The 13,208-nt window shown below is 36.9% G+C and overlaps 1 protein-coding gene across 1 annotated transcript in view; it reads right to left on the minus strand.

Annotated features, from left to right (window-relative positions):
* Positions 1-237: 237 nt before the first annotated feature.
* LOC120152899 (O-fucosyltransferase 9-like) overlaps positions 238-13,208 on the minus strand; it is a 30,957-nt gene continuing 17,986 nt past the window's right edge. The window contains exons 5-10 of the mRNA XM_039164992.1: positions 2,800-2,997; positions 1,763-1,967; positions 1,496-1,663; positions 1,114-1,281; positions 792-982; positions 238-599 (exon numbers count right to left, since the gene is read on the minus strand). Of these exons, the coding sequence (XP_039020923.1) occupies positions 437-599; positions 792-982; positions 1,114-1,281; positions 1,496-1,663; positions 1,763-1,967; positions 2,800-2,997 (1,093 nt within the window). The 3' untranslated portion in view covers positions 238-436. The remainder of the gene's footprint in view (positions 600-791; positions 983-1,113; positions 1,282-1,495; positions 1,664-1,762; positions 1,968-2,799; positions 2,998-13,208) is intronic.

Consider the following 13,208-nt stretch of genomic DNA (forward strand, 5'->3'; position numbering starts at 1 on the left):
CCATTAACAAATCATATGCTTACGACATTTGGAAACCATTTTATTGAATTTTCAATCATCCTTACAGTTCACTGATTTATTAACAGAATGAACCCCCAAGATAAACATTTGGTAGAATCATATCGGATATAAAAAGCAAAGCACAGATAATCCAAAAATCGAAATGGTGAGTAGCACCCTAGCCAGACACACCATTGCTACTATGTACCCCACCCAACACACACCAATCACATTCTATGCCCCTCAACTTGATCAATCATATAATCATATCCATATCATATACAACAAAAAGATTTACAGTGCTAAATTAATCACTATGAACAACTCAATCTTAAAAGAATTAAAACCAGAAATCAACTATAATCTAAACAGAACTAAAGAATTAAACTCTAAAATTCAATTGCATGATACACCACACAGTTACAGGTTGAAGACCTTACTCAAAATTCAATCTGCTCGCATTTGCTGCCTCTGTTTGCTTACACATGCAATCTGGCATGGGAAATGTGTAAACTGCAGCGCTGGGTTTCTTCAATTCCCCTCCCTTCACATCACTATGCCGATGCATATCTTTCATCTGCCGTTTGAAGGTTTCCCACCTACGAAACAAAACCAAATATATATTACTAACTTTTTTTTTATTTCATTCAAGGTAAATCAAGATTTAATTATTTGTCAAGATGGATAGCTAATAGACTTGGGATCGAGCACAGAATGACCATATATTAATCATAACGCAATAAAGGGGATTTAATACCAGAGTAAAATGAGAGCAGAAGGCAACTGTTTACCTGATACGAGGGCTATCAAATAGCAGTGCTAATTTCCTTTTGTCAGGCTTAATTGTTTTTGCATGTCCTCCAAATAAATAGCGGCGATGACCCATTAAGAAGTGGGGGAAATTTCCACCTTGTGTCGTGACAAATACTTCGCTGTGAAGGCAAACGGTGTAGTCCAGTGCTGCCAACCTAGATGAATGGCCCTACATTATGAACTAGATCGTTAAAGGATTGAAGCATTTATAGTTTTCTTCTTCCTCCTTTAAAGTTATTATAATTAGATTTTGCACTGACCGACTTAACGAAGCAGCACAACAGGTCAAAAGCTAGATACCTTGAATGAAGCAAGTTCTTCTGGAGCAGCTAGTGTATCCTTTGTTTCTAGAAGAGGAAACATTTGTTTAAGAGGAGCCATGTATTTTTCAGCTTTGTAAATATTTCCTGCTGCGACAAATACTGATGTATTGTTATCAAAACCCATGCCTCTAAGCATCAGTCCCACCTAGAGAACCAAGTAAATATAGTTAATAAAAGTGAACAGAAATGACAGCATCAAATTTTGTATTATCTGTATATTATGGACCCTAAAACACCAGCAGCCAATTTCTTTATGTTCAAATATTCAACAAGGACAATCACCAAAACAATATTGTAGTATCATCAAATGTACACTCCAGAATAATGATAGTATAAAAAGAAAAATAATAGTTGGATACCTCCAGAGGAGTTAAAGGGCATTTTCCATCCATTCGATTTGCACCTGGCCTTATAACTCTGCCCCTTCGCCTAAATTTTCCTCTCCAACTTCTTTCTCTAGCAATATCCATTTCATGTTTCTCTTCTTCCCCACCATCATATTCACAGCAGGAAAATGCAACCATATCCTTCCAAAAAAAATATTGTCTTTCAGAAATAGAGCACATTTTTGCTAAAAAATACATTCAAGAAAAAACGAATTATTCATCCATGTACAAGAAAAACACCATTTCAAACCGAAGATGCACCGAAACATATTTTCCTCCAGTATGGGAGCTATTTTTGACCATCCTCTGAACCATTTTATCAGCCAGTGTCCTTATAGGTTCTGCAAACCTCAGTGCTTGAAAATTGGATAAGCACCTAATCCCTTGTACATTAGACGGAACAGAATATGCCAACCTGTTAGAAAAGGGTGCAATGCGAACAGCCCTGAAACGATGAAACCATATAGCAATAAGCTTGCTGCATATGATGTGATGCAAATCCATGTTAACAAAGCCTTTTCCATTGGAAATGAAGCATGTGGAAGAGTAGACTATACAAAAGCGAAGAGAACGGCATTTATCTAAAATCGGCGCTCACTTAACATAACTCAAGTATAGGTAAAAGTGAAGGCTAATAAAATACTTTCCACTCCGGAAGATAAATCAGAAATATACCACCTGAACTAATAAAATATGTTCCAAGCATCACAAGTTTGTTTAACGAATTAAACTAAATTGAAGAACTACGATCAATAACTGTTGTTGTTTTGAAAAAAAATGGTCAATGAAAGATTCGACATTTGGAAAGAACAGTTTGGATATTCTAGAGATATAAATTAGTGTCATGTGCTGAACAGAGGCAAACTATCCTTCAAGGATTTTTGGTTGTAATAAGAGTCTAAGTGTTTCAATTTCAAGGCAATTTCTTTTGGGACTTCTCAACTATTATTCAAACATTCGACATTAGTAATTTTTTCTTTGCTTGGAACCATTTGAAAATTTGTTGAAATTCATTTAGCTTTCCCAAAAGGAAAGCAATGTATGAGAAGGGCTCATAACTGATTCAGACTAATTTACATATAAACTTAGTTTCGCGGTACATCATTTGTACTCATCATCATTCTTTTTAAAATTGTGTTTCTTCTAGAGGCAAACATAATACCTCGCGTGCTTATTTCAAATGGAATTGGAAGAACATTAACATTGATTTGATTTTCTCACAATTTTGCTTTTCTAGAGAGGGAAATATGGTACACAAAGATAAGTAGAATGCATACCCCATTGCCTCTAGTTTTGGAAGAACCTTTTGGAGATAATGAGCTGAGCTTGACCAACCTTTTACTCTCAAATTAACAATGTTGTTAATATTATTGTCAAACCTCTGAAGTACATCATCAGGGAGCTCCCTAACCACATTCACATGATTTCTAAGTGCATGTATAAAGTATTCTTCATCAAATATATCTCCAAACTTGCTGCAATCAATTGATAAAAGAAGGAAACGTATTAAAGATTTGTAACATGTTAAAGGAAAATAAAAACTATTGTTATCTAAGTCGTTATTCAAATATAAAAGAACAATCATGCAAGATGAGAGCATTCATGTTCTAAAAGGTGGTCTCAAGTTGCATTCGAGGTGCTCATTTCTCCATGGTGTCTAAAAGCATAACAAACTAAAAATGAGGTCCTTAGTTATGTCAAACTCGTTTAAACTTTTTTTTCTCTCTAGAGGCAGTTGATCAAATAAAAATGCTAAGAATAATAACAGTAGTTTCCAATGCAATTGACTGTCTTTCTAGGCTTCTAAGACAAGTAGCAGTTCTTTCCATTAAATAAACATTACAAGGATTAAACCTCATTTTATGGAAAAAAAAATTGTATTACCATTGTTAACATTTTTTCTCGATTGAGATCATGAATTTATTTGTATATTTTTTTTATTATATTCTATTTCAAAAATAAAATTAACATTAAAAAGTATAATTTCACAATAAGGCTAACAAATGCTTTATAAAGCGTAATACACTATCTGCCTATACCTTAGAGTTTCACCTTCTAAAATTAATCACATCACTAATGTCTACAAATATGCAGCCAAATCCTTGTCTTTCATTTTGATTGGAATGATATATTATCATAACACAATAGAAAGAGTAGCAATATTATGGATGAGCAGAGAAAGCAAGAGAATGACTCCATCAACAAAAAGAGGTTCAACCTGTTCATAAAACCCCTTTGGTTAACACAACAGTATAACTTAAAAAAAAGAGTTTAGATCATCTCGAAACAAATGGAGAGAGAGAGTAAAGGAGAGAGAAAAGTTGAAAGGAAAGGTAGATTCCGATGAAGTCTGGAAAGTTTTTGTGGACAACCTCAGCAGGAGAGTGTCGCGTCGCGCGTTAAGAGATATTTTTCTATCTCAGGGACCTGTGGAGAGGGTTTTCATCCCTAAAGAAACCAGAAACCCAAAATACAGATTTTCCACTTTTGCTTTTGTGCAGTTTGGGAGTGAAGATGGTTTGAAAAGGGCTATAGATAAATTTAATGGTATAGTTATAGATGGGAGGAAGATTTCTATTGGAGTTGCAAGATACAAGGAGGACCGTCAGAGGATGGTGGAGAAGATCAGTCCATGGAAGTTGGCTCCTAACCACTCTCCAGCTGAATCCTCAAAGTCAAAAGACGTAGATGCTGCCAATAAGAGTTTAAGGGATGATAGATCTTATAAAGAAGCCTTGTTGGCAAACAAATTGAGTGGCCGACCGAGTGGCCATGCATTGGTTAATAGGGAGTTTTCCTTCGAAGGAGTGCACAAGGAGAAATCTAAGAGAAACATTTTGGAGATGTACATTCCATCTGAGAGCTCAAGTTGGGTCAAAAGATCATTGACGGGGATCATTAAATTTTCTTTTGATTTGGAGTTAGTTCAGAAGTCTTTACTTAATGATGGTTATGACATCCAGATTTCACCAAGGTTTATAGCGTTGAAGGGTACAGTAAAGGATAACCAAGAGATGTGTTGTTTTATTAATGTCTACGGGCCCTCTGTTGAAGCTGATAAAGAGGCATTCTTTGAGGAGTTAACCTGTTTTATTTCTTCATTGGGATGCCCATTATGTGTAGCTGGAGACTTTAATGCTCATTTATCACAGGAAGAGAAGATGGCGAAATCTCTGAATGAAAATTCAATTGGGTGGTTCAGGGAATTTCTGTTTCAAGCAAGCTTAATGGATCTGCCTTTGGTGGGAGGGAGTTTCACTTGGGGTAATAATAAGGAAGATCCTACGTTTGTGAGGCTGGATAGGTTTTTAGTTTCGGAAGACTTTTTAGGTTTATTCCCGGATGTTGTTCAGCTGTTATTTCCTAAATCAATTTCAGACCATAATGCTGTGGCATTGGAATCCAGTAAGCTAAATTGGGGTCCGAAACCCTTCAGACTATTCAATTATATCTTAGAGGAAGGTTTTAAGGAAGCAGTGGAAAAGAAAATTTCAGAAGTAAAGAGTAGGAACAGGCTGAGCATTGAGGAATTACTTAGAGAAACAAAGGTGGAAATCAGAAATTGGTCTAATGAAAGCAGAATGCAATTACACAGTTTGATTGATAGCAAAGAGAGGCTAATCTCGAATCAAGAAGCTCGACTACAACAAAGGAATTCTTTCGTTTCTATGGTGTATGTTGCAAAAGAAAAAAGTGAATTATGATCATTGTATAAAAAAGAAGAATTAGTTTGGTTCCAAAAATCAAGGGCGCAGTGGATTATGGATGGAGATCGGAATTCAAGGTATTTTCATCAATGTGCTACAAATAGAGGGAGGATTAATGCTCTTAATTCTTTGGATGTGAGTGGTAATTTGATTGAGCCGATGAAGATAAAAGCTGCAATTTTTTATTTTTTCAAGAATGCTTACAATGCCATTCCGACGGTCGAAGTTGAGAAGCTGGAATTGAATTTTAATAGGCTTTCGGAGGATCAAGTTGCACAATTAGAAATGAATTTTTCGGAGGGGGAAGTTTGGGAGGTAATAGAGTATTCAGATAGTAACAAAGCTCCGGGTCCAGATGGTTTGATTATGAGATTTTTTAAGAAATTTTGGCCGGTTTTGAAAGGAGATATTCATAAGTTTTTTGAAGATTTTTAAGAAGGGAAGAAGTTTGGGAAAGGTGTCAATCATTCTTTCATTACTCTAATTCTGAAAAAGGAGAGTCCGGTTGGCATTGAGGATTACAGACCAAGTTTGGTAGGGGGACCATACAAAATTTGGTCTAAAGTTCTGTATAGAAGGCTAAGGTTGTGCATAAGAGGGTTAATTTGTCAATCTCAATTTGCTTTCATCCCGGGAAGACAGATTTCTGACAGCTCCTTAATTGCTAATGAAGCCATCGATTTTTGGAGGAGGAAAGGAAGGGAAGGTCTCGTCTCCAAAGTGGATTTCAAGAGGGCTTATGACACTGTTGATTGGAATTTTTTAATTCAAATTATGGAGTGTATAGGGTTTAGCAGAAGATGGAGGTCGTGGATATACAATTGCTTAAGTTCAACTACTATTTCAGTTCTTGTTAATGGCTCTCCTACTGAAAGTTTTAAAATATCTAAGGGGCTGAGACAAGGGTGTTCTTTATCCCCACTCCTATTTAATCTAATGGGTGAATTTTTTAATCTGTTGTTGTCTACAACAGCAGTGTTGGGGCTGTTCGAGGGTTTTCAAATAGGTTCTGATAATTCTTCTTCGATGCTATCTTATTTACAATTTGCGGATGACCTGATTATTTTTAGCAAAGCTTCTATGAGACAGTTGGCAAATCTGAAGAGGGTTTTGGTTGTATTTGAGATGTGTACAGGGCTACAGTTGAATTTGGTGAAGAGCATAATTTTTGGTATTAACTTACAAGATCATATTGTTGGGGAGTGCGCAGAATCTATTGGTTATTTAAGAGACTCTTTTCCGACAGAATATTTGGGATTACCATTGGGAGAAAAGAGAAATTCTATTCAACTATGGGATCCAATTGTGAATAAGTTCTATCAGAAATTGGCAAGCTGGAAATTATCTTCTCTATCCATAGTAGGAAGGACAGTTTTGATAAAATTAGTCCTGAATGCACTCCCTAATTATTATATGTCACTTTTCAAAATGCCAATGGTTGTGAGGAAGAAACTGCAATCTATTATGGCCAACTTCTTGTGCGGTTCTTCGGCTGAGAAGAAAAGGTTTCATTGGGTTAACTGGAATACTGTTTGTAAAAATAAAGAGTTGGGGGATTAGAAATTTCGGATCTAAAGCTACGGAATAGAGGTTTATTGGGCAAATGGGTATGGAAGTTTGGTTCAGAGACGGACTCTTGGTGGAAGACAATGATATGTTCTAACTATAATGTGGGAACGAATTCTATTGTTTTAGATGAAAATTTGCCCACTAATGTGTCTTGGATTTGGAAAGGTGTTTTAAAAAACTATCGGACTAATGACTCATTTGGGTTATGCTTTCGAAATAATCTTGTGGTTCAGGTGGGAAAAGGAGATTCAATTAGTTTTTGGCATGATTCATAGATTTCTAACTATTCCTTTAAGACTATGTTTCCGAGGATCTTTGCACTGTCAGTTAATAAGGAAGGGGTTGTGGCTGATTTTGGGTGTATGTCTAATGGGGAGTGGGTGTGGGATCTACAACTTAGGAGGAATTTAATGGATAGTGAGTTTGATCATTGGATGGAAATGATGGTATTGTTGGATAATTTTCGCCCTCTGTTGAAGGGTGAAGACCGTTTGGCGTGGAAAGGTAGTGGGGATGGTGTGTTCTCGGTTCAATCTTGCTCTAGATTAGTTTCAAGTTTATCAGAGTCAGATAATTCATGGTTGGAGATTGTGGAAGGGTTTAGTTCCACCAAAAGTGAAGATATTCCTTTGGCAGATTATTCATCAGAAGTTGGCTGTCAAAACTGTTTCAATGAGAAGAGTAAAAAATATTGAAAACACACCAAAATGATGGTATTGTTGGATAATTTTCGCCCTCTGTTGAAGGGTGAAAACCGTTTGGCGTGGAAAGGTAGTGGGGATGGTGTGTTCTCGGTTCAATCTTGCTCTAGATTAGTTTCAAGTTCATGGTTGGAGATTGTGGAAGGGTTTAGTTCCACCAAAAGTGAAGATATTCCTTTGGCAGATTATTCATCAGAAGTTGGCTGTCAAAACTGTTTCAATGAGAAGAGTAAAAAATATCGAAAACCCACTATGTGTGTTTTGTGGAGTGGAACCAGAATCGATCAGTCATTTATTTTTTCTTGCGTCAAGGTTTGGCTGATTTGGGTCAAACTCCTCCGTCTGTGGAAAGTTATTTCAATTCTACCCAATAATTCGAAAGGCTTTTTGCTATCATGGTTGCAATTAAGACCTAACTCGAGTATTTGGAGATTTATTCCAAGAGTTGTTTTGTGGTCTGTCTGGCTGTGCAGGAACCATATTGTATTTGAGAAAGGCAAGTTGGATAAAGCTAATATGTTTTTTTTTGTGAGGTATAGGGTGACGTCATGGTTTTAGCTAAAAACAAGGATGTGTCTATCCAAGTGGACAACCTTGTGGGAGATCTTACTTTGGCGGATTTGCATAAGTCCCCCTCTAACTTTCGACTGTCAAGATTAAAATGGTGCCCTCCTCTTACAGGTTATTTTAAGATGAATGTTGATGGGGCTGTTAACTTTGATTGGAGAAGAAGTGGTGTTGGTGGAGTTCTTAAAGATACTGATAATAACAAGTTGGTTTCCTTCTCGAGAGCATTAGGTCCTTGTTCTCCTATTCTTGCTGAGATTTTTGCTATCAAAGCGGGGTTAGCAGTGTTTTTTGATTCAGTTTGGAGGGACAAAGGAATTATGATTTTGGAAAGTGACTTGTTTCTTGCTGAGAAGTGGATCAACAGCCCGGAACTTAGCCCGGTTCACCTTGTTGATTTGATTACAGAAATTCAGAAGACAGTTGTTCAGTCTAATGTTATTATTAAGCATATCAACATATGTATTAATGTGGAAGCTGATTTTCTAGCTAAGTCAGGAATTGGTTAGTGAGTGAGGAGGTTGTTGTTATGAGTTGTGGTTCTGGTGTATTATTTGGTTATGTTTCTTTGTTAGGAAATTTTATGTAATGTTTGGTAATCTTATGTAATTATGGGTTATTAATATATTAAGGCACTCTTTTCCTCCTTCCGCTATTTGTCTCCATACAAGAGGCAACTATGAGGGAGGTTTTTAATGAGGCCTTCTATTCCTATAAAAAAAATCTCATAAAGATATGATGGAAGCATGGACGTCGAAGAGATCTGAAATTGGTTTCTGGTCTGATAGATTGACACCTTTGTTGAATGAAGCAGGAGTTCCTTTGGCATTCTGCCAGGTTGAGCTTTTTGGAGTTCCGTTCTTTTGTTGGAATGAATCTTTCTTCGAAAGTTTAGCAGGGAGTTTGGGGTCATTCGTAGAAATCTATGAGTCTACTAAGAACAAGACCTCTCGTTGGCCAAAATTCTTGTTACAGTAGCTAGTCCCTTTGATGTTCCTACTGCCATTTCTATTGGATCGTATGGCAGATCTTACAAAGTGAGTATCAAAATTGGTTCGACGCTGGATTCTTCAAATCCTTTCTTTAAAATTTCTCCGGTGGTGTGGGATAGTGTTGGTGTTTTGCCTGGGGAGGAAGATGGTCGACGCTCTATTCCAACAGACATTGATAATCGAGAGTCGTCAAAAGAATCTAGGCAGAAAGCATTATCTTGGTTGAATAAAGGAATTCCTAGTGGTGGTTTTGAAGATAGTGGGGGACATGGTTCCTCGAGTAAGTCAAACGAAGTCTATTCTAAGTGTGGGCAGTCAGCCTTAGTGGTAGATCACACTATCAAAAGTGGGGAACACATGGGGTTGGGGTTGAGGGTGTTTGTTGATTCAGATGCTCAAGCCCATTCGGATGAGAATTGGCCATATACTCAGCCATTGAAGGATGTTATTCCAGCAGGGTTGGCTTATTTTATTAAATGGGTTGGGGATGGGGAAAATAATTCAAATGGCAGATTTATTTCCCAGCGAAATGATTTTTTTTCTCCATTTTACGGATTGTAATGAGGAGGTTGAAGAGAAGCAACAGAAGGTGTTTTTAGCTGAAGGAATTGTAGTGTTAGATGATGAAGTTGTTGCTTTTGATAGGAAGTCTTAATTATGCCAAACGATCCGGGAAGGAAGTAAGGATGTTTTGCAGAATTCCCAGTTGATTACTAATGAGGATAGCGTGTCTTCTTCGACTTCTTCACCTCCTATTCGGACTAAAAACCCCAGTAATCGAAGAATGTTTACTATTTCCTCATGTCATTCAGGAAGTTCATTTTCTGGGGGTATTAAGTCTGTTAGTTTTATTTTACAGAACTTATAGGAGGGACTTCGAAGTGCAGCCAGGGGATCTATGCAACAAGAAGATTTTTTTATTACGCAAATGATTAAGCCTAATGCAGAGTCGACCTCCAATAAGGAAAAGGTTTCTATTTCTGTTGGAGGCTCTTTAAACGATTTTGTAAATAGGAAGGCTGAAGGAAGTTTTTTAGTAGGAGACTACTATAGCGCCAATCATGGTCTATTGATCAGAAGAGCAAAAAGAATATTGACAAGGGAAGCACTAGATCTTGTGAGCATTGATACAACCTTTTCTCTAGCTTTTTCTGATTTTTTGGAAGAAGCTCTAGCAACATGGGAAGTTTGTAAGCTCTTGGGGGTATCTTTTAAGGAAGGAAAAGAAACCTTTTTAGAAAGAGTCACGAGTCTAGAGAAAAAGTCGAATGGGGTCATTCAAGGTGAGCTTGGAGGCGGTGATTAGCTTGAAGGGGGTCTTTATAGGGGTTCTTCTTTATATCCTCAATGATAAAATCTAAATTTATCATTTGTTCTTGGAATATTGGGTAGAAAACAAAAACAGAGGGCTGTTCAAAATTTATGTTCAAAAATAAATCCTACTTTTTTATGGTTGCAAGAAACTAAGTTTGAGAAGATTTAGAGGTTTTTTTTTAGAAGGAAAGGTTTAAACAAGCTTAAAGGTGTTATTGAATCTGCTTCAATCGGTGCCTCAGGGGGTTTATTGTGTTGTTAGGATGACGATATCTTCGAATTGGAAAATCAACATGTAAGCAGGAGGTTTATAGCCATTATGGGTAAATTTAGAGCTAACAACTTCAGCAGTGGCTTCATCAATGTTTATGGCCCTTCAGTGGAGGAGAAGACAAGTTTTTTTGAAGAATTAAGTTTTTTTAAGTGATCAGAATTGCCCTGTTTGTGTGGGAGGGGACTTCAACGCCTACTTGTATGAAGAGGAAAAGATTGGCAGAGGGCAGAATAGAAATTCTATGGATATTTTCAGTCAATTTATTCTACAATCGAGTCTTATTGATTTACCTATGACTGGTGGCAATTTTACTTGGACTAATAAACAAGACGATCTCACTTTTGTAAGACTGGATCGATTTTTTGTTGATAGTCAGTTTTTGGCTGCTTTCCCTGATTTAGTTCAATTTATTCTCCCAAGGTCTGTGTCAGATCACAATCCCTTTTGAGAATAGCGGTGTAGATTGGGGTAAAAACCCTTCAAATTATTCAATTATTTGATGGATGAGGAAGGTTTAGAGGACGTGATTAGATCTTCTGTTCAAAGTAGTAAGGAAAATCAAAGCAATGTGGGTGCTTTTAATATTCTCAAAAATTCTAAACGTGCAATCAAGAATTGGGCGGGGAAGAGAGATCAGTATCCAAGAAGAGAAAATTCACAAGTTAGAGGAAGTTCAACAGCAATAGCAGGGTGCTTTTGATAGAGAACTAGTAACAAAATTGAATTCTTATAGAGTTGAATTGTGGAGATTGTATAAGATTCAAGAGCAAATCAGTTTCCAGTACTCTCGATCAAGATGGATAAATGATGGGGACCGTAATACTAGATATTTCCATATTTGTGCTTCAGTTAGAAAAAAGCTGAATGCTTTGAATGTACTGAACATTGGGGAAAATACTATTCAGGACTCTATGGCAATAAAGGCAGTAATTAGGGATTTTTTCTTCAAAATTTATAATGTTTATTCAACTCTGGAAATTGACGACATTAGTCTGACTTTTTTTTTTATAAGAATTGTAGGCCTCGTTAAAAACCCCCTTCTTGATTATAGGAGCTTGTAAGGAAGCTCCTTAATCAGTGGAAGGAGGAAAAGTGTGCCTTAAAATTTCATTCAACAACTGAAATTACATAAGATATTAGCAGAAAAACACCCCTTCAAAAACAGAAAGACAGAAGACACCCAAAAACAACCAAAACCAACAATACTGACTTAGGGTAAACCAATTTAGATACTGCAGCAGCCTCTGATTGGTTTACCTATTACAAAACTACCACTACCCTTACAGATTCAAAGCTTATGCATAACCCGAGAAGACACAAAACATATAAACCAAAAAGCTTACAAACAATCAACCAATCCCCTACTTAGCTAACTTATCAGCCTCCATATTACAACTCCTAGGAATCCATCTAAGAACAGCGTCCGAAGCATAAATAAGAGCCCCAACTTCCTCTACCAGATCACGCAAGGAAGTAGGGGCAGGGTGTTGGTTCTGAATCTATTCCACTGCATTTTTTGAATCACTTTCAAAAATAAGTCTTCCCTTCCAAAACCAACTAGATGAATAGAAAAAATCAATTCCCTCCTTAATAGCTTTCAGTTCTGCCAAAATAGGAAGAGTAGACCCTACTGCTGTAGAGAAAGTGGCTAAGGTCGAGCTATTTGAATCTCTTAAAATACCTCCAATTCCACCTTTCAACCCATCACCTGTTACTGCCCTATCCACGTTAAGTTTAAACATATCCAATGGTGGAGGTGACCAACCAATAACCTTCTTTGAACAATATGGTTTTTGAATCTTATCAGCCAGCGATGGATCCCCTACTAGCAGATTAGTTTGATATTTAACAAAATTTCTTTAGAACAGAGTCGATTGTTAGAAAATGATTTTTTGGAAAAAGAGATTTGGGAATCTTTGAAATCTTGCGACAGTAATACAGCCCCTGGGCCGGATGGTTTTAATTTGAGGTTTTTCAAGAGGTTATGGCATGTTCTTAAGGAAGACATTCTGATTTTCTTTCGCAACTTCTTTTTGGGGAAAGAATGGGAACATGGCGTAAACCATACTTTTATCACTCTGATTCCAAAGAAGCCAACTACAGGTGGCCTTGAAGATTATAGACCTATTAGTTTAGTAGGTGGGCTATATAAGATTCTGTCTAAATGTATATCAAGGAGGCTTAGGAGTTGCATTTCAGACATCATTAGCCCTTCTCACAACAACAACAACAAAACTCAATTCCCATATGCAATGGGGTAAGGGGGAGGTAGGATAGTAGGCTGCCCCCAACGCCAGGTTGAGAGTAGCTTCCGTGAAAGACCTCCGACAGTCAGAAAATCAAAAATATAGATAAAAATGCAATGCATGTATAAATAAATACATAAATACATAGTTGAACAGTATTCATATGTAGTCATTAATATCCTATGCGCGTCTTTAATGGGAAGTAATCCCTGCAAATAAAACCCTGCGAAAAAATATATGCATATAGACAGTAACGTTAGACCCGGCTAAATTTAAAAGAGAAAACATGAAGAGAATGATACACAGAAGCCAACGA

This window comes from Hibiscus syriacus, unplaced genomic scaffold, assembly GCF_006381635.1.
Source record: "Hibiscus syriacus cultivar Baekdansim isolate YM2019G1 unplaced genomic scaffold, ASM638163v2 tig00111095_pilon, whole genome shotgun sequence".
In the NCBI taxonomy this organism is placed as follows: domain Eukaryota; kingdom Viridiplantae; phylum Streptophyta; class Magnoliopsida; order Malvales; family Malvaceae; genus Hibiscus; species Hibiscus syriacus.